The sequence below is a fragment of the Silurus meridionalis genome, chromosome 26 (genome assembly GCF_014805685.1).
Source record: "Silurus meridionalis isolate SWU-2019-XX chromosome 26, ASM1480568v1, whole genome shotgun sequence".
Taxonomy (NCBI): Eukaryota; Metazoa; Chordata; class Actinopteri; order Siluriformes; family Siluridae; genus Silurus; species Silurus meridionalis.
In genome coordinates this window covers 17,820,868-17,841,442 of record NC_060909.1, presented here as the reverse complement: position 1 = coordinate 17,841,442, position 20,575 = coordinate 17,820,868, and the positions used below count along the sequence as shown (strand labels likewise).

Here is a 20,575-nt window from a genome sequence, read left to right as displayed (position 1 = left end):
CTCTTTATGATCAGGGAAGATTTTCTTTAAATTCGGAATAAATCCGTATCTTAGCTCAAAGTAACGATCATTAATCGTCGTATTTCAGGATTAAATGTACATATTAGTATAAAAGCTAACGGCGATGCGAGTGCTTTACTATTTAGGCAGCTTGTTTTTGTTTTTCCTCGTCGTCCGGCGTCACGCCCAAATCCAGCCAATCAGAGACCTGCGGCGTGTTTCCGCTAATGTGATTGGATGACGTTGTCTCATTCACAGATCCTCTTCAGTTCACTGTGAGCGCTTTTAATGATAGATATTCATCCCAAAGCAGCTTTACAGAGATACATGTTATAAAATATAAACAGTGAGCCGATGGTGACAGTGGCAGGGAAAAACCTCTTTGAGATGTTCTGAGGAAGAAACCAGACTCAAAAGAGAACCTCATACTCCTCACAGAATGTCTATTCATTATCCATCATTGTGGAGATGTAATGTTCAGTGATAGCAGCTTAAACGAAGAGCTGTTGGTGCAAACCTCGGTCCTGAACTGTTTAGTTCGAATCCACTCTCATAGTTCTTGAGTTGCTCAGTAACTTCTTGGATCTTTAGGCTGTTCAGATGAATCCATCTTCAGCTGCAGAGTGGTCTCCAAAGTGGTAGGGCTTAGAGATGAATCAGGTGGAAGTGGAACGAAGTAAGGAACAGAATGAGTGGTCAGTGGTACTTGAGGAGCATGTTTGAGAGAAGGAGATGGAGAGCATTTCCAAAACCACAGCTCTTGTGGGATGTTCCTGGCCTGCAGTGGTCAGTACCTATTAAAAGTAGTCCAAGGAAGGAACAGTGGTGACCTGGCGCCAGGATCACTGATGCACCGAGCTCCTGTTGTTCAAACTGCTGAAGAAGTTCATGCTGTTGATGCTTGATAGGTCACGACTGTTTTGGCAGCAAAAGGGGACCGACACAATATTAGGCAGGTGGTCATAATGGTATGGCTGATCAGTTTTTAATGGATATTACAAAGTAAACAATGTAATAACAAACTAAATATGTATGAGAAAAGCATCTTTGATGCGTGGCTCATATTAGGCAATCATCTTTTTATCAACTTTAAGTGGCATGTAAAGTATTACAGTGAATCAATGTTTAACCAGAGAGTTGGACATTTTATGAGACTTCGAGACCAAAGACCTGAGTACAGTCAGACTTTGAGCTCCTTGTGCACTGACGTTTCTCAGACCTTAGAGAAAATCCGAGCTAGAACCCAATCATGAGCACAGGTAATATATATAAAACAGAAATGATTCACACATTGATGAGTTCTCCGATTTCTAACCTTGTGAATAACATAAATGTTCGAGTGACCAGAATGTCATGAGACCTACGGACTTACGGAGGAGTGTGTATTGTGTGCAGACGCCGCCATGTCCCCGAAGATCACGGTGGAGCTGCTGAGGAACCTGAGGCAGGCCATGAAGAATGGGAAACACTTTGCCGACCCCATCCATGCCTACATCATCCCTTCAGGAGACGCCCACCAGGTGAGAATGTTGTTTATAGCGCTTCTAAAAGTCGGAACGATACGATCTCACACAGCCAAAATACAATATCTATCTGCAATACTTTTTCACTGCGTACTGTGTGGAATCGAACGCAGGTTAAAGCCAACCGTGTGACACGTGAAAGACGTCACGCCGGAATCCTGCTCTACCCCATAGCGCCTCATTTGCACGGTGTATGCGTACCCCACTTTAAACCTCCATACGTCTCATTTACATGTGCAGCGCTTCAACAGTGAGCCAATCGAATGTCTGTTCTGATGAATATCTGAGGAAAGATATTTTAATGCGAACGTAACTTCCGAACCGTGTCTCTTTTTTTTATACACGTAAGATGCGGATGTGTACGTGTGTGCGAGAGATGTGTCAGACCGTGTGTTTGTGAAATCACCTGATCACGTGTGTCCTCTGAGAGCGCCATAACCCCCCCCTTTCCCACTGACAGTTGAGATTAAGGCTAATTAAGGCCTGATTGCGCACGAGACGTGGCTCAAACTTCAAGGTCCACCTGTCGCCGTCTGCGTGTTTCTCTTTAATTGCCAATTTGTATTTTTCTTGTCTTTTGCTTGCTAATGATGAAACAAACAAAAGGACACTCAGTCATAATTGTGGAGAAGTTGGACAAAAGCATCAGGACACCTAACTTTTCCAGCCTCCACCGTATGGTATCACAAACTTAGAGGCACACGGTTGTATAGGACGTCGAAGATAGAGTTCAAACCCTATAGAAAACGAGTGAAATGGGCACTAAATGTGGAATGAGATTCGCATTATTCTTCTCAGGTGTGAACAAACTATTGTTTATATAGTGTACTTTAGGATCATGGCTATTAAATTCCATCTGTTTGTTCTTTACAGAGCGAATACATCGCGCCATGTGACTGTAGACGGAGTTTATCTGCGGATTTAACGGCTCAGCAGGTACGTGTGTGTGTGTGTGTGTGTGTGTGTGTGTGTGTGTGTGTGTGTGTGTGTGTTCTGGTTCTCAAGGCTGAGACATCTTGTATTGTATTATTTCTACGTGGTTACTGTTTATTTTTCCATCCATGTGTGTTCTGTTGTGTACACCCGTGTGTGTGTGTGTTCCAGGCACTGCTATTGTAACTGAGCATCACGCCGCCATGTGGACGGATGGACGCTACTTCCTGCAGGCCAGCCAGCAGATGGACAATAACTGGACACTGATGAAGATGGGTAAATACTTGTCTATTTCAAATGTCATCATCTAACTGGTTATGTCACGGTTCTGTTTCTGAGACGACACTTTGACGTCCCCGTGTCTTCCTCCTCCAGGCCTGAAGGAGACCCCGACCCAGGAGGACTGGCTCATCGGCGTCCTGCCGGAAAACTCCAAAGTGGGAGTCGACCCCTGGATCATCGCTGCCGGTTCGATTCATTCACAAACGCTCACAAATTCGGTACGCGTAGAAACGCGAGCGGAATGTTAACGTTCTGTATGTTCCAGATCAGTGGAAAAGCATGGCGAAGGCCCTGAGCGGCGCCGGACACAGTTTGGTTGCCGTTCCAAAAAACCTCATCGACGCAATTTGGGAGGAGCGACCTGCTCGACCCAGCACTCAGCTCAGCGTCCTGGGGCTCCGATATACCGGTCAGAACACAAACAAACACACACAATAAATATAATCTAATGGAGAAGAAGTGATTATAAATAGCTGTGTGTGGTTGATCAGGTCTGACCTGGCAGGACAAGATCCTGCAGCTGAGGGCAAAGATGGCTGAGAGGAAGATCTCCTGGTTCGTGGTGACGGCCCTGGACGAGATCGCATGTCTGTATCAGTAAAGCCCGTGTGTGTGTGTGTGTGTGTGTGTGTGTGTGTGTGTGTGTGTGTGTGTGTGTGTGTGAGAACCAGCATGATCACGACACAGTTCTCAGCCTCCTCTCGTCTTGTTTATTGAGTGGGGTATTGATGATCATGGCAAATTTGTAAATTCAATGTGGGATAAATTCCTGTGTGTGTGTGTGTGTGTGTGTGTGTCAGAGGTGCGCACACGTTATTGTGTTACACGCACGTTATTGGTTATTCCTCACTTGAGGTAGATCCACAAAGAGGAAAATTATGTTTACACGGTCGTCGAAAAACATCTTAAAATGCTACATACAGGCGAGTGCAAAAGTTTACACCCCTACATTACAGATCCATTTTTTGTTCTCTCTCTCTCTCTCTCTCTCTCTCTCTTAAAACATGAGAACATAAGAAGTATAAAAGAAATGGATCATTTTCTTATTAAGGCACATCCCAGAATGGTTTAATTCTTCTTGAATAACAGCAGCTTGTTATTTTTTTGTTGCTAATCTATACACACATCTCTACCTTTATTAGTTATCAACTAATCAACTTCGTATCGAACCGTTTCTTTACAGGTCTTTCGTTACAGTGCACACATGTACCCAATTCTATTTTATGTACGGATACAAAGTCTCCATCCCACATTAACAAAAAATTCAATATTTAAAAAATAAAGTAGAATAAATCAAATGAATGCAAAACACTTTTTCATTATATTGATTAAATTGAGTATATGTCCATATCGCCAGATTGTCCTCGGTTTTGTCATTGTCACTGTAGCAATATAAATCATCATTTTATTTCGGCTTCTTCCACTAGGGGGCACCACAGTGCATCATGCGTTTCCATACCCCGTCCTCTATATCTGACTCTTTCAAACCAACTACCTGCATGTCTTCTCTCACCACATCCATAAACCTCCTCCTTCCTCTTTTCCTCCTTCCTGGTGTCTCCATCCTCAGCATTCTCCTACTGATATACCCCATGTCCCTCCTCTGCACATGTCCAAACCATCTCAATCTCACCTCCCTCACCTTGTCTCCAAAACGTCCTACATGCGCCGTCCCTCTAATAAACATATTTCTAATTCTGTCCATCGTCGTCACTCCCAATGAACATCTCAACATCTTCAGCTCTGCTACCTCCAGCTCCACCTCCTGTCTTTTACTAATTTAATAATAAAAATAATAATAATAATATAAAAAAAACGACAAGCATTTTTATGGTGTGCATGGTTTCTTCTGACGTACCGACATTGAACCGAAACGTGAAGTTCTTGAACAAAGTTCTTGAAATGTCCTCAAAGTAAGTGAGGTACGAATACTCGACTTTATTCCCAGGGCTTTTTAACCTGCGAGGCTCAGACATCGAGTACAACCCTGTGTTCTTCGCGTACGCCATCATCGGGATCGACAGCATACGGTAAGAAGAACATGCTTGCTGCTCAGTCAGCACAAAATTGATCTTTTTCCTTTTTTTATTAATGGATTGATGTAAAACGCTGTGGTCCTGCTGAAGGTTGTTCATGGAAGGGAAGCGTCTGGAGCACCCAGCGGTGAGGCAGCACCTGGAGCTGGACACGGCCGCTAAGCCTGAGCTGTGTGTGCAGTGTTTACCGTACGAGAGCGTGTACTTGGAGCTGCAGGCCGTGTGCTCGGCTCTCGGCCCTAAAGACAAGGTGTGGATCAGCGACAAGGCCAGCTGCGCTCTCACCCAGGCCATCCCGAAGGTCAGTCAAACTCTCTCTCACACCCACAGGCAAGTGTCCCAATACTTTTGGCAATATGGTGAAGGACGTTTTCCCTCAGATCCACAGATCTCCAATCCCGTACACGCCTCTGTGTCTGGCCAAAGCCGTGAAGAACCCCACTGAGATCCAGGGGATGAAGATGGCGCATGTAAGGACAAGTCAGAGAACTAATGATCTAAATAACCGTGTATGGTCACATGATGCCTCCTCAGATAAGCGCAAAATTTACCTTCGACTTTTCAGATTAAAGATGCTGTTGCACTCTGCGAGCTCTTTTCCTGGCTGGAGAAAGAGGTATCCCCTTAACACCTTTACATAATAATAATTATTTCATGTTGCTGCTATTAAGTGTGTGTGTGTGTGTTGATTCATTCACGTTCCTTTTTCCACCAGATTCCGAAAGGTACCGTGACCGAGATCTCTGCGGCGGATAAAGCCGAGGAATTGCGGAGGTTAATATATATATATTTTTAACCCTCTTGCACATGCGTCATTAAAAAAACATCGATATTAACGAGATCGTTTTTTATCCTTCTTGTGATTTATTTCCAGTCAACAGAAGGACTTTGTCGGTCTCAGTTTTCCCACCATCTCCAGCGTGGGACCGAACGGCGCCATCATTCATTACCGGTGTGTGTCCTTCAACCCCCCCATGAGCTTTCATTCCACTCTTCTCCTCTGTGAAGACCACTAGATTTTGTGGAGATTTGTGCTCATTCAGACATAAGGGCATTAGTACATAAGGCAGGTCTCCTAGTTCAGGTGAAGGAAAATTGTTCATGCGTAGACGCTCTGTATACCGGTGAGTTCCTCCACCTTTGTGGTAACAGTTTGTGGAAGAGGCACATATGTCAGCTGTCCCAATAATTTTGTCCATATAGTTTTTCTTTTTTTTTCTTTATGACCGAATATTTAAAACCACTGATTTGCTTCCTAGACCACTTCCTGAGACCAACAGGACCCTGACGATGAACGAGGTTTACCTGATCGACTCCGGAGCGCAGTACATGTACGCACAAACATCCTCGCGTTTCAATTTAATGACGCAAATAAGACATGCATTAATGTAGCTTTCTCGACTGCCTCACGTGCACAGGGACGGAACGACGGACGTGACGCGGACGGTGCACTTCGGAACCCCGACCGACTACGAGAAGGTGAGCATAAACACCCCGAAACACGAAATTCACACTGTAGGTGTGTGTAGTGACCAGACTGACCTGTAGATGGTGATAAAGTGTCGTCTGATGTGTGAAGGAGGTCAGTTCTGTCTTATGGCTCCCTCTGCAGGGAGTGAAGAGTAACAGCAACTGTATTTTTATTTTGTTTTTTTTAGGAATGCTTTACGTATGTCCTGAAGGGCCACATCGCCGTCAGTGCTGCTGTTTTCCCCAATGGAACTAAAGGTAGCTGGATGGATTGATAGATGGATGAATAGGAACACATTTAATCAATTCAAATTACTAAAGTCATTCAATGCAAATAATGAACACCATCCAAAAGACAAGGGTCATTTAAGTGTGTGTGTGTGTGTGTGTGTGTGTGTAGGTCACCTGTTAGACTCGTTTGCTCGTGCTGCTTTGTGGGAGTCAGGGCTCGATTATCTGCATGGCACCGGACACGGAGTCGGCTGCTTCCTCAATGTCCACGAAGGACCCTGCGGCATCAGCTACAAAACCTTCGCCGATGAGCCGCTGGAGGCCGGAATGATCCTCAGTGACGGTATATACACACACACACACACACACACACAATATAAACATCATTCGGTCCTACATTCATTCTGTTTATATATTATTGTGTATAAGTAGTATAAGTAGTATAATATTGTTCACCCAATTTATTCTATTTCTTTCTTTTCCAGAGCCTGGATATTATGAGGACGGCTCGTTCGGCATTCGACTGGAAAACGTTGTCCTGGTCGTTCCAGCAAAGCCTAAAGTATAAACTCTCTACTTCATCCCTTCATCACTCATTCAAATCGACGCAAACCCTTTTGTATCTCCAGACATTGTTCATGTGATCACGCATCTCTCTTTCAGTATAACTACAGGAACAGAGGCAGCCTGACGTTCGAGCCCATGACGCTCGTCCCCATCCAGGTGAAGATGATTAACACTGAGCTGCTGACGCAGAAAGAGGTGAGAACACACACACACACACACACACACACACACACACACACACACACGGGCACACAGGCATCAATGATTTATAGAGTTTTAATGAATGCCTCAGATACACTCATTTGCACTGGTTTGGAATATTTAGAAAACTTATTTTAATTAGCAAAAAATGTTTCATTAATTCCATTAGTCAGCGTGTCACATGGCATTCTTGAGGAGAGTCGATGAATGTGGTCAGGTTTAGAGAATAAAGAGTGGACTGCCTAAAAATACATCCTGCATAAAAATACATTTACCCACAATATCGATGATGTGTATAAAAGATTTTTCCTCCCCCGCAGCGCGATTGGCTGAACCACTACCACCGGCAGTGCCGTGAGACGGTTGGCGCAGAGTTGGAGAGGCAGGGCAGGAAGGAGGGCCTGGATTGGCTGATCAGGGAGACTCAGCCAATCACATAGTCCTCCTCTGCTCATTTTTATTTATCCTAGTTCTTTAATTGGTAATGACTTTTCTCTGACCTTGTGCTCTGAATATTCTTAATGCATCTCACACACACACACACACACACACACACACACACACACACACTTGAGCACTTGTTTTTCAATACAATAAAACCAAGATCAACAAACGCCACTGACTACATCTTGTGATTTCCTTTTTCTTTTGGTAAGATCTACAAATATTTTGCATGCTATAAGTGCATGTAGGTTTAATAGTCACCAGAGGTACAAATATTTCGTTACTGTACTTCAGTAGATTTTTCTGGTATCAGTATTTTACTCCACTTTTTACTTTTACTCATTACATTTTTACACAAATATCTGTACTTTTTACTTCTTACATTTTCAAAACAGGCTTGTTACTTTAGTTTTAATCCATTGATTTGGTGAAATATATTTTTTATTTTCACTGCGCACCGATATCAGCCGAACAACCGATTTCCTGTTTTTCCCTCATAATGGCGACACGAACTTAAATTACTGTCTTTACTGATCGTAGAAATAAAAACAATTCATCATTCAAATCTGTAAAATGTCTATAATTATATATAAAAGCTTCTTGACTTGACTTGTAGAGGTGCAGTTTCTCCGGTGTCACCTCATTAACTGTCCGTGTGGAAACATAGCAAAGGCTCTTAATGATGTCCACACGTCTCTGCACTGATATAGCCTTTATATTTATATTTAATCACTGTACATATGCTTACATACATATCACATGCTGTACATATGATACATGTTTATCTGCACTATTTGCACGATTGCTACTTTTTGCACTTCTGGTAGATGCCAGAAGATAGATTCATTCATTCATTCATTCATTCATTCTTTCTTTCTTTCTTTCTTTCTTTCAATCAATCAATCATGATGTGAGGTCCAGTTAACAGCTAAAACAGGTAGAAGTAATAACTACTTTTTACTTAAGTACATGTGAGAGCCAAGACTTCTTTACTTTCACTTGAGTAAAAAGGTATAATCAGTACTTCAACTTTTACCAGAGTATTTTAAAACATGAGGATCTGTACTTCTACTTAAGTAGAGGATGTGTGTACTTTTGCCACCTCTGACAGTCGCCACCCTATTTTTTAGCTTGGAACATTCCAACTCACTTACTCTAAACTTACTATGTGTGTGTGAGTGTGTTTGTGTGTTGGAATGCTCCAAAAAGCTCTACAAATGAATTGATTTCCCCTCCCCCTTGTCCAGTTGGAACGTTTCGAGTTCTACAGCTGCATAACAAAAGTGAGCGGATCCAGAACGATAGCATCTTTAGGGTCATTAAGTGTCCGTGTGGCGTCTGTGGTGTTTGTAAAATCCTCCTCGCCATCCTCCGTGACAGGAAGTGGATTGGTATAGATGCAGTAAATGGAGGAGTCGTCCTTTCTGAGAGATTCTTGTCGAAACAGAGACCGTAGATTACACAAGCTTTGTGACCTCTGCACGGCCTTGAGGTTCACCTGCAGGCCCTCCTGCAGGTCGCAAGCCACATCGCTTTCATATTCGCACGCTCGCTTCCGCTGCCTGCGAACGATCAGATTTTCATAACAATTATTGTCCAATCAAAATCGGGCAACAATGTGGTGGAACTGAGGGCTTTACCTCCAGCGTTTGACGTAGGACACGCAGCACATCACGGCTGTCACGGTCAGGACGCACACAGACACAGCGAGTATGGAGATGTTGAACACTTTACACTCTAAACATTGACAGAAGGAACATTTCATTATCTCACACACAACTTTTTATTTATTTATAAGTACATATCCCTATACATATATAAATATAAGGGTGCCAATATATATACACCCCTAAACCGCACTTTGTAAAAAGCCGTCTGGACTTCTGAGACTGTAACGTAGCCACGTATCTCACCGTAGACGACGTCCCTGCTTATGCCGTCTCCGTCCGTGTTGTTGGGGTAAACCGCAGAGCTCGGCGTTCTCAGCCCGGAACTCATTGTGACACCGACTTTTCTTCAAAAGAAACCCAACCATGTGACTTTGGTGTGTTTCCGTGGTGATGCCACCCCTTGAAATCCTATTTGTCGCCACATTCTTTCTTGCCCACTCGAGGCTTGCTTGTGGGGTCCGAACTGGGGGGAAAAAAGGGGAGAGGGTTGGTGAAGAGGCAGCGTCCCAAATAATCAATATTATGTACACTTTATACACCAAGTACCTTTTGCAGAATAAATGGAAAATTGAAAAATGAAAAAAGATTCCCAGCGTAACTACGTCTCCATAGATGCTGGCTTTTTCACAAGAATGTGCTCACTGAGGACACCATCCATTGGGAGATCATGTCAAGTTCTCAGGTTCTAACCTTCAGTATAACCCTCTCTCTTTCATTCCACGCTTTTTCCCATGTCCAGCTACGATGGCATTAGAGGTCAGCGCCCTCACCGCCAGTGCCAATCAAAACACACCCGGTGGTCACTCCGGGAGGCGCTTCACCCTAAATCATTCCATCGCTCGATTTTTATTATACCCCTGTGGAACATTTTAGCTCGGACCCTCACTCGAGGGGCTCGCTCAGTTTAACAACTAGATGGCAGCGTTCACATGAACCTGACTTTAAAATATAGATATAATTAATAAATAAATAAACAAACAAAAGGGTAGAAATTTTTTTATTGAATTAAAACACTAATGACAAAAATAATAAATATGACTTGAGCTACCCAATAAAAAAAAAAAAAAAGAGAGAAAATCCCATTCAGATGAACAAAAGAACCCCCAAAATTGAACATTACCTGCATTTTATTGAGAATCATTAATGTATTAATTTTTGTATTTATTTATAGATTAAAAATTTTTTTTTTTTAATTTCTATTTTTAACCAATTTGCGACTTTTAAAGTGTAAAAAATGTTGACGTTCAGAGAAATAAAAACAAGCCTGCTTATTCACGTACACATCCGATTAAATAATTTTTGTTCTCGTCTTTTTTTTCACACATTTTATAACTCATAATTGTGCCTCAGTTCAGTTATTGCTGTCTTTCGCTAATAAATAAACCATCTACGTCTCTCTAGCTGCTGATGGCCGTACACTGAATGTGAATAGACATCATGGAGGTGTTACTCCGGCTGATGACCTTTCTACCAACCTTGATCTTGAACAAAACTCTGGAGTGCAGACTGAGGTTTTTTCCATGTCGGGTTTATAAGTAGTTAATGAGGACCAACAATTATACCTGCACAGTAAATCCATTATCTTCTTTTTCCTTTTTATTGTCTTCTTCATCCTTAATATTATTATTATGCACAGATTTAATGCTCAGGTGAAATTGATTGGTCATGATTTTAAACACTAATTCAGGTTATAAGGTGTTAAAGAGGACCACCTGCAAAACAAAATGCACTATTGTCTTCTTCCCTTTAATCAACTTGTTTACTATTATTATGTTACCGCTTGAACACTAATTCAGGTTAGAACATGTTTATGGATGTACTTAGAAAATTTCAGTTGACATTATTCGGTCCACATTATCATCTTTTTCTCCTTCTGACTGTTATCTTCGTCTTCCTCTTCTGCCAACACAAATTCAGGATATGATGCGTTATCAAGAACCGACTGTGTTCTCAATTGAGACCTGCAAAGTAAACCCCACTCTCGTTATCTTCTTCCTCTTCCCCCGTTTTCATCGTGTTATTATTGCGCTCAGGGGACTTTGACTGGCGGCGCCGTTAAACAATTATCCGGGTTATAACGTGTTAACGAGGATCGACTGCAATCTCGGTGGAAACCTGCAAAGTCAGTCCATTTGATGATCTGGGAATCCAGGAGAGACTGCTCGAGAGTAATGAGGATGTAAACGGGGCAGTTTTTCACCCTGAGGGTCACACATGGGGCAGATTAGCATTAGCATGGGGCGTTTATTACAGCAGGAAAGTGCTCGGCGTAATCATTCGTATACGCCTCGTCTGATCACAGACTAAATATATGTAGGCACTGGGGAATTTGACGATTCCAAATATTACACAGCGTTATTGTGCTATATACTGTATCGCTAATGTTCATTAGCTAACACAAATAGTTGTTAATGTAAAGTTCTAGTTAAATCGGAAAAACATCATCTTGTTCATATTCACGCTTAAACCGATTTAATCCTGTTTTTGAATGAAATTCTGTGTAGTTAGAGAACTGATAGGTCTCTGTAGCTGCCGTATTTCTAGCCGTGCCGTCATCGCCTCAAATCAGAACTTTGTCCCTAATCGTCGTTCTTCTTCTCATTTCGATTATTTGAAAAAGCCACATGCACATTAACGCGTACATCTCAGGCTCCTCGTGAAGCTTCTGAAAAACATCGAACATGAGGGTTTGAACCATGACACTCCGTCAGAAGAACATTACCGATAATCATTTACAGATGAAGGAATGATCCTGAGGAATCTGAGGAAGGTTTGTCCAAGACTCTGATTCTTTACATCGGAATATAAATGTTAATTGTTCTTCAGGTCTGAGAAAGTGTTTAGAGATCCATCAAGCATGGAGCGCTACATTCTGCATGTCAGACCGGTCTCCAGGGCGTTTTTTTTTACCTCGTTCTCTCACGTGTTCTGTCGAAGCTCTGGATTTTACACGAGCAAGTCGACGCCGTTCTGAAACGAGGGCTACACGCGTGATTTAGAGATCCGTCATCACCACGTATGTCAGACTCCGGGGTCTTTGGGGGGTGCAGATGCAGCGCAAGCCGTAAAAACCTGGGTGAAGCAGTCAGGGCTTCGTGACCCGAAGTGACCCCCGGGCGTGCGATACGCAAGAGCGACTTTATTCTCACGTTTAAAAAAAAAAGGACGGCTAAAGATATTTTTAATAAACATATATTTTCGATTGTAAACGTTGTCGATCCTCTTTCTCCTCAATCGCAGTGACGCGAGTCTGTTCAGATAATGTATGCAAAAGAGGGCAGAGTGTGTGTTAAGCTTCTGTGTAGGGGAAAAAAACTCGCTTCTTCCGACACTCTTACAACTAAATATGAAAAGCCAGAATTCCAAAGAGTAAAAGGGATGTACAAGATTATCACCCTGACCTTTGACCCCCTCCCAGGAATTTGTGAGACCTAAATCACAGGCTCTAGTAGAAAGAAAGCGAAATTTGCTACAGTGTATACGTTGTAAAAGCTGTATTTGAGGTGATATATAATAGCAATGTGAATGCATTTCAGTGTGATGCGGTTATAACTACTGAATCACATTCATTCTGTGCTTTAAAAAAAAAAAAACATAGCATTTAATGTATTTATCATGTGGCAAGAGCTCAAAGGAAACATAAAAACTTTTCTTTCTCACAGCATGATGGCTTTTCATTCTTCTTGGTAATATGCCGAGAGCATAAATGTGGAAATCCCGCAGCATGGGATGTGAAAGTTTTGCAGTTATTTGCGTAACGTTTTTTTTTTGCTAGCTAAACTTAAAGTGGGTGGGAACTACGATTTTATATTCAGTAACTGTTCGGGGTGTATTCATTATTATATGTTAAGTAGCTGCTACCACTCATTTGTTTTTCCACAATTATACTGTTCATGCAACTAATGATTAGTAATTATGGGGATCGTTTGGTCCACAGAAAAAACGGAAAAATAATAAATAACGGGGATCTGTGTAGTATTTCATCACTGGCTAACAAGAAATCTCAATTCCGATTTTACTTTGTTGTAGCTTCATGCGGGCTGTGACCATCCAATCAAAGGACACGAAAATGCAGATGTGATTGGATGCCAGCTAGATGGCCTCGGATTAAGGAAGTCGCAATCTAGATCTGGATCTGAAGCTGCTAAGAGACGGTTACTGACTTTATAGCAGTATGTGATGTGATGGCTGAAATCAACCTAAAATGCAGCATCGCACGTGAGAGAAAAGCGATGAATAGAAGAGAACAGACTATTTGGAATAATTGAATATGAATTAATGGACAAAAAAAAAATATTAAAACATAAATCTGTGATTCTGATCTGTCAGGTCTTACTGGACCTGATGGTTCTCCACTGTGTATTAAATACAGACTCAAGGATCCAATTGGAACATTTCTGAGCTCTGGACATATAATTCAAGTATTTTGCCAACATCTGTGAACATACGTAAATGAATATATACATAATTATAATTATAGCATAGCTAGAGGATTTTGTTTTGAATATTAGCTAGCTCTGTTACAGACAAATATGCGACATCTTATAGGTAATAAATGAGATTGCTTTCTAGGTAAAATTCTTACTGTGGAGTTTGTGATGCTGCCGGTCGAAGTTTCAGGTATTTCTCTATGTTGTGAATTATGTTAAAATAAAATGTAAACTGGTGGCCTCAATCATCATGAGTATCCACTAAAACTTCATACCCACGATTCTCTCTGCTCCGGATATAGCTTGACCCGGTCAGCGTGCCGTTCCTGCTGAAAGAGGGATATTAATTTTGCCCGATGACCCGTGAATAGCTTACCGGGCTGGGTGAACATCGGGGGCACAGGATTCGATTAAACCCACCGAACCTTCACAAAGCATTTCTGGAATTAAAAAAAAATGAGTTTCAGTGCTTAGCAAAAAAGCTAATAATGTACTGAAGTGAATAATCCCTTAAAATACAACCAAAATATATTAATCATGTAAACAAGCGCCGACACGGAAGCTTTTTATTCAATAACGCCACCTTTTTACTGGTTCATTATTGATGTCGGTTTACATTTAATGTTTAACAATTCAATGTCCTGCAAATGAGCTGATCAAAAATAAAAAGGATTGAATTATACGCAGGTAGTGAAATTTAAGGTTATAAATGATGTACTACATATTTCAATAAGCTCTGGAAGAAAGAAGGGAGAGAAGAGTCTTTGCAGGAACTGTGAGAGTGTACAGACGAGATGGGACTCGCTGCTTAATCTGCTGTGGCTAATGTACGAGTTCCACCTCCTGATGTTCAATGAACCAAGTGTTGATCTCCAACGCTGGTTGTCTGTGTCACGAATGCGTGCAGGGTGAGAACAGTGAAGCTAGCGCATAATACAACACACGCGGTGCATACATATATATATATATATATATATATATATATATATATATAGTTATTAGTAGATGCGCTAGAAAGTGACCAATAATTCGTGTACAATATTTTCTATGTAGACTGATTTTTCTTCGCTAAACTGTCCAGAGAGTCGCATAAATTATAGATCAACATGGCAGAGGTAGAGCTGCATCTTCCCGGAGAAAAAGAAAGTTTAATCTTTCCTTCTTTTTTTTTTTTTTTGCACCACAAATACCTGTTTGTGATAGAAGCGTGCATTTGCATTAAGGCAGTTTTTATTTATATATGTGTGTGGGCGTGTCTAACTGAGCACAAGTATGCGTAATTAGTAAGTGGGTAAAATGAGAATGTGGGAATTACGATCAGGGGCACCCATGATTGAAATCTATGTTGTTTCAGTCCATGCCCTGGACTTGTACTTGTACTCTCGGATTTCTAGAGTTCGCCACTTTTATAGGTGTGATAAACACTAATCGTGACAGCTATAATAAAGCTGTACCAGCACCGCCATGTTTACCAGTTTTAGAGATCCCACAGGGCGTCTGGAGCTGAGGCGAGCTGTCCACACGCGGCCTCAGAGTGCAGTAGCTCCAGCCATGGACGACGTTTTTATCCGCCACAGCTGTGAGCATCAACGGAAAGATAAACATCCAGACAGATGAGACAATCAGCCTTATGAGAAATTGTCCTGAAATCGCACACCGGGGCTCGGATTATGGGATGGCTATTAATCTGAGGCTCTCCCGAGTGTAGCGGTCTGCATTTGGCGTCTCCTCTGTACTACCTCAAAGCGAAATCCGGGGCCTCGTGGCGTTCAGGCAGCGTTCTGACTCTCCGGAGCTTGCACAACACAATAGCTAGGTCTCGAACGTCCAGACCCTGAGGCCCGTGTTTTCTCTCACCTCCATTGCAAATGTTTATACAAGGGAGCCGTTTCGCCGCGTCGAGTAGCCGATGCTATCTTTCAATCTCTCCTTTCAGGGCGAAAGGCCTGAGGGTTGGAAAAAAAACTCGATGCATTTGGCTTCACTACAAACACGCCTACAAGGTGTACGAGACGTGTCCACTGTGGGGACTATCTGTGCCTTTTAGTGCTCTGGAGAATGTAAGCATGCTAGTACACACACACATACATATATATATATATATATATATATATATATATATATATATATATATATATATATATAGAGAGAGAGAGAGAGAGAGAGAGAGAGAGAGAGAGAGAGAGAGAGAGAGATGAAATGAAATGACAGGTATACACCAGAACTAAGCTATTAGATATAACCTGAAACTCTCGTGAATAAATGAGCGCTGAAAAAAAAAGCCCTCCACATAACTCCAGATCACATCCGTGTAGGTGAAGACAGACTTTTTTATCCAATCTATGTTTCCATCTGGAGGGCGGCGAGATCCCGACGTACTACACGTACAAAAAACCTGACACAAAGCCTGTTTGTTCGAACGGTAACCCGAGGGTTGGGGTGCCAAAACTTTTTCCCTAGCAGAAATGTACTCGCAAAATAGTGTTCAAGTAAAAGACGCTCGCTGAAATTAGTGATTAATTGCAATTCTACACCTAATAATCGAGTTTTTCTGTGTGTGTGTGTGTGTGTGTGTGTGTGTGTGTGTGAGTGTGTGTCTATATGACAGATTGGGAAGTAGTTGTGTTCGAACTGAGTAATGAAGTCTTGAGCCGTGTGTGCATGCAGTTTCTCTGGGAAAAACACACACACACATATATATATAGACTCTGGAGGAAAACATTATGAGGGGGCAGAAAAGAGACCAAAATAGGCAGAGACGTCGCTATCATTGGAAAATGGGGCTTCTTCCAAATCAGGTTTCACAGACCCAGAGCCAGAAAGAAATCCTCACATAGGATTTCCAGTGTGACAGTCGAAGAATCCAATGCATCTGACAGGGCGGCCATGTAATAATGACTGCCGTATGGTTACGTCAATCTTTCTGTTCTGTTGGGCAATTGACTGCTGATCAACACCGTTCCAAATATCCAATCATTAATCAACACTCTTTCCAAGTAAACTGTTTTCAATCCTCGCTGTCCCTAACAACCAATCGCTGCTCACCACTGTCTGTCCATCCCCACACCGTTCTGCTCTCTTGAGCAAAAAATGTTTCCTCTTTGATATGTAAATGAGCAGAACGGTTGAAAATATGAATATGCAAATGAGCATGACATCATTCTCTGGTAACGGTTTTTCATTCATTCGCTCCGATACGCTGCAGCAGCAATTACTGAGATTTCAGCACTAACTCCGTACGTCTGGCAACAATCTAAAGACCAAAAAAATGGGGGGAAAGGTATAATAATACTATTACTAATATAAAAGAAAACTAATAACTGTACTGCTGCAGTGTTTTGTCTTTCTCTTGTCCACTTAGGAGGCCCTTTTCTGGAGGCTTTGACAAGTTTTGGTGTGGGCTGCCAACCAAAACACCCGCGGTGTCGTTTATGGTACATGGCTGGCCCTCACCCGGCCGTGTCAGAGCGGGGAAAAGCGGCGTTCCTGCACGTCCTCCTGCCTTACAGCGAGGCGGCGTGTCTCTCCCTGTCAGTGTTTGGACTGATACGGGTTATTATCCGGAGACCTCGCTGTTTTAACTAAACCTCTACAGCCGCTTCATAAATGATTCCCCTTTTCGCTAAAGTATCCCTGGACAGACCCCCTACTGCAAATACCATTACATTTAGACCCAAAATATGATCTGAAAATTCCCCCTCCCCCCAAAAAAACAGGTGGACAATATCGACCCCCAGATGATTTCCTGGTGTTTCCTGTACGCTCAGCAACTGCTTTATGGATTTGGGATTTGATGTCAAGCCCTCAAAAGTGAACTGCGGCTGACAAGAAAAAGCAAAGATTCCGTCACGAGCTGTCAGGAGAATCGTATATTTATGTATTTCTACCTATTTTATTAAACGTGTAAATCAAACGTGGGAGCCGGGGTTTAATAAGATGGCTATCGTGGTGGACACAGCTGGAACAGCTGTAAAGATACGTATAGTTATCTTTTTTTTTTTATCCGTTTAGGATGCATTATCTATATCCGCCTCATTTATTTACATATCATTCATTTATGATGCACTTAATCAGTTCCCTTCAAATCACACTATACGGCCAAAAGTATTGGGACGACCAAACTTTCCAGCCCCAAAACAGTGGGGCACAAAGTCGGAAGCACACAACCGTATAGGAAGTCTATTCAAATTTCCCCTGCACTTACTACTACCTAGGAGATCCAACGCCCCTGTGCACAAAGCCTGCTCTATGAAGATCTGCTTTACATTGATTGGAGTGGAAGATCTCCTGCTACGGAGCTCCAACCCTATTGAAAAATGAATATGAACGATGACTGCACACTTCCTCACCTCACCTACAGAAATAAAAAAAATCTTCCCAAAAGAGTGGCGTTTATTATAAAAGCAAATGGAAACTAAATACTGAATGTGATGTTTATAAAAAAGAAAAAGAAGCACATCCTAATCTTATGCCCAGGTGTCCACAAAATTTTTTTGCCAACACTGGATTTTACTTTTGGAAGAGAACATATGGACTGCTCACTGTGTGGTCAAATAAGTAAAATACAAAAAGAAAAAAAAAAGGGGGGGGGGGAAAGCTTATCTAAAGGGAAAATAAAAAGGAAAATATGGAAAACCTTGGCTGTGAGCCTGTAACTCGCTGCTCTGAATCCTTGGAACGCCAGCTCTGATTTCTGATTCCGATCTGTTGACATGTATTCCTCAGCTTGGGATCGCAGGTCTCTGTTCATCCAGCACAGGTTCAGGCGCCGACGCCTGCTGGAAAAGCATTTGAGAAAAAAAAAAAAAAGAAACCCGCCTGTGGGCAGAGATTATCCTGAACGATCTCAGTGGCCTTCAGTCATCACAGGTATTTAGTCATGAGGGGTTTAATTGTATTCGAACATCAAACGAGGGACTGAAACACTCGAAAGCACGACTCTGAGGGTGATGTTCAGCTGATATATACAAATATACAAAAAGCTATCTGTAGATACAGTGTGTGTGTGTGTGTGTGTGTGTGTGTGTCTACAGTGATGTACGCTGATATTATTGTAATAAATAAATCATTAAATACATCAAATGAGGCATTAAATAAATGTGAGAAATAAACTATTAAAAAAATATATTAATTACATTATAAATACATACATTTATAATAAATTGTATGTAAATTAGATGTATTTATTATAATAAATACATCTTTATCTGTCTGAGAGAAAAAAGTCTTCTTTTTTAAAGAAGGGCATATAAAAAATGATAAACTTTATATTACACTATCAACTAATTATATATTGCATATTTGATTACTGTATTATGAAGGATTGATTTGATGAATTTTCTCATTCATATATTTATTTTACTATATTTCAATATTGTGTTTTATCTTTTTATTCAGGAATATTGTTGTCTTTTATTAATAGCAAGTCATTAAAAAAAAATGAAACGAATAAAATCGTTTGATTATGAACTTTGTTTATATTAAACTGGCTGCTGCGGCTCGCTTTAATGTGCCATGAGGGTGTGTGTGTGTGTGTGTGTATTTGTGTGTGACTACAGCCATGATATATAGTTATAACTATAACACACACACACACACACACTTCCACAGTCTAAACACCAAAGTACTGTTTGTCTTTGTAAAAGGAAGTAGTTAAAGGCAGTGTTTACGGAGCCTGTACAGGAATAATACAGTGTGCAATCACATGATCAATTGTTTTTTTTTTGCCTTGTATAAATCATGATCGCAAAATCAGACAGTGAATTTATAAAAAATAAAATAAAAAAAGGATTTTATAAAGAAATGATCAGGCAAGGGAAAAACAGAATGAATTATTAAATTATTATTATTATTATTATTATTATTTTCACATCAGGGAGAGTAAAAAACTATCAAATAATCATAATAATCAAATAATTCTATTTATTCTTGTTTTTTTATTTTATATAGTAATAACATTTTATATTGTAATTTTGTGTACAGAATTTTTTTTTTCCATTTTTATTATTATTTGCACTATTATTGTATTTTGAGTTATTTATTAGTAGTAGTTTATTCCTTTTTTTATGGTAAACTTGAGATATTTTCTACATAAATACATTTCAACATCTATTTATTATTGTTGACTTTCTTTAATGATTCGTTTTTTTTATATGCAATAAACGTTATTTACCTCCTAATATTACATTTCGAATAAAGTCTCAGGATGTCTCGCATAACTGAATCACCCAAACAACCCAAACCCCTGTTTACATCAGAGTTGAAACAAACGTGAGAAAAAACGTAAAAAAGCATCAAAGACAAATTCTTTAAAGATTTTATAACTAATAATAAAAAGTGATATTCCACAAAGCGACTAAAGAAATTGCGCAGGTTTGGAACGAAAGATGTCGTGGATTTACGGAGTTGAGATCGAAACATGTTCCCAGAGAACACGATGTTGATGGAAACGCTGTGTGAGAGCGAAGAATTCCAGTGCAGTGTGTATGAAAGGAGCTTTATTATAGATGGAGATAACACAGGACATGACTGCACACAGATAAGGCTGGAGAAGATGAACGTGCAGTGCATATACGTGTACGTGTGTGTGTGTGTGTGAAGTGGTAGTGGTGCATATCACTGCTGAGGAGGGAAAAACCCCATATCTATGGTGTAATTCTAAAAAAAATGTGTATTTTATTACAAAAATGTTCGAGACGTCGCTTCGAAACTCAATTACGGAACTCCTCGCCGCAATTAGCTAAACCCCGCTAAAACCCATTTCTTTGCTCTGAAGGTCAGAAAGGTTT

General features: G+C 41.0%; 2 protein-coding genes across 5 annotated transcripts in view; one reads left to right on the top strand and one right to left on the bottom strand.

Annotated features, from left to right (window-relative positions):
• The first annotated feature begins 1,149 nt into the window (after positions 1-1,149).
• On the top strand, positions 1,150-7,857 carry xpnpep1 (X-prolyl aminopeptidase (aminopeptidase P) 1, soluble). Its single transcript, XM_046840971.1, is given in 21 exon segments — positions 1,150-1,259; positions 1,396-1,520; positions 2,397-2,424; positions 2,427-2,459; positions 2,628-2,732; positions 2,832-2,924; positions 3,004-3,147; positions 3,230-3,325; positions 4,687-4,768; positions 4,865-5,075; positions 5,155-5,244; positions 5,340-5,390; positions 5,490-5,548; positions 5,649-5,726; positions 6,034-6,105; positions 6,193-6,253; positions 6,433-6,502; positions 6,645-6,818; positions 6,961-7,037; positions 7,139-7,237; positions 7,564-7,857. Coding segments are annotated over 21 exon segments (1,878 nt in total). The 5' UTR covers positions 1,150-1,249; the 3' UTR covers positions 7,684-7,857.
• Positions 7,858-8,754: 897 nt separating this feature from the next.
• Positions 8,755-20,575, bottom strand: part of si:dkey-246e1.3 — a 69,788-nt gene continuing 57,967 nt past the window's right edge. Inside the window, exons 1-5 of one of the 4 annotated variants that reach the window (XM_046840763.1) lie at positions 18,424-18,788; positions 14,164-14,227; positions 9,601-9,820; positions 9,328-9,424; positions 8,755-9,249 (exon numbers count right to left, since the gene is read on the bottom strand). In XM_046840763.1, coding sequence (XP_046696719.1) covers positions 8,952-9,249; positions 9,328-9,424; positions 9,601-9,685 — 480 coding nt within the window. In that variant the 5' untranslated portion in view covers positions 9,686-9,820; positions 14,164-14,227; positions 18,424-18,788 and the 3' untranslated portion in view covers positions 8,755-8,951. Of the gene's footprint in view, positions 9,250-9,327; positions 9,425-9,600; positions 9,821-14,062; positions 14,109-14,163; positions 14,228-15,259; positions 15,536-18,423; positions 18,789-20,575 lie in introns of those variants that run through there. The other 3 variants (XM_046840765.1, XM_046840764.1, XM_046840766.1) reach the window with 3 other exon arrangements.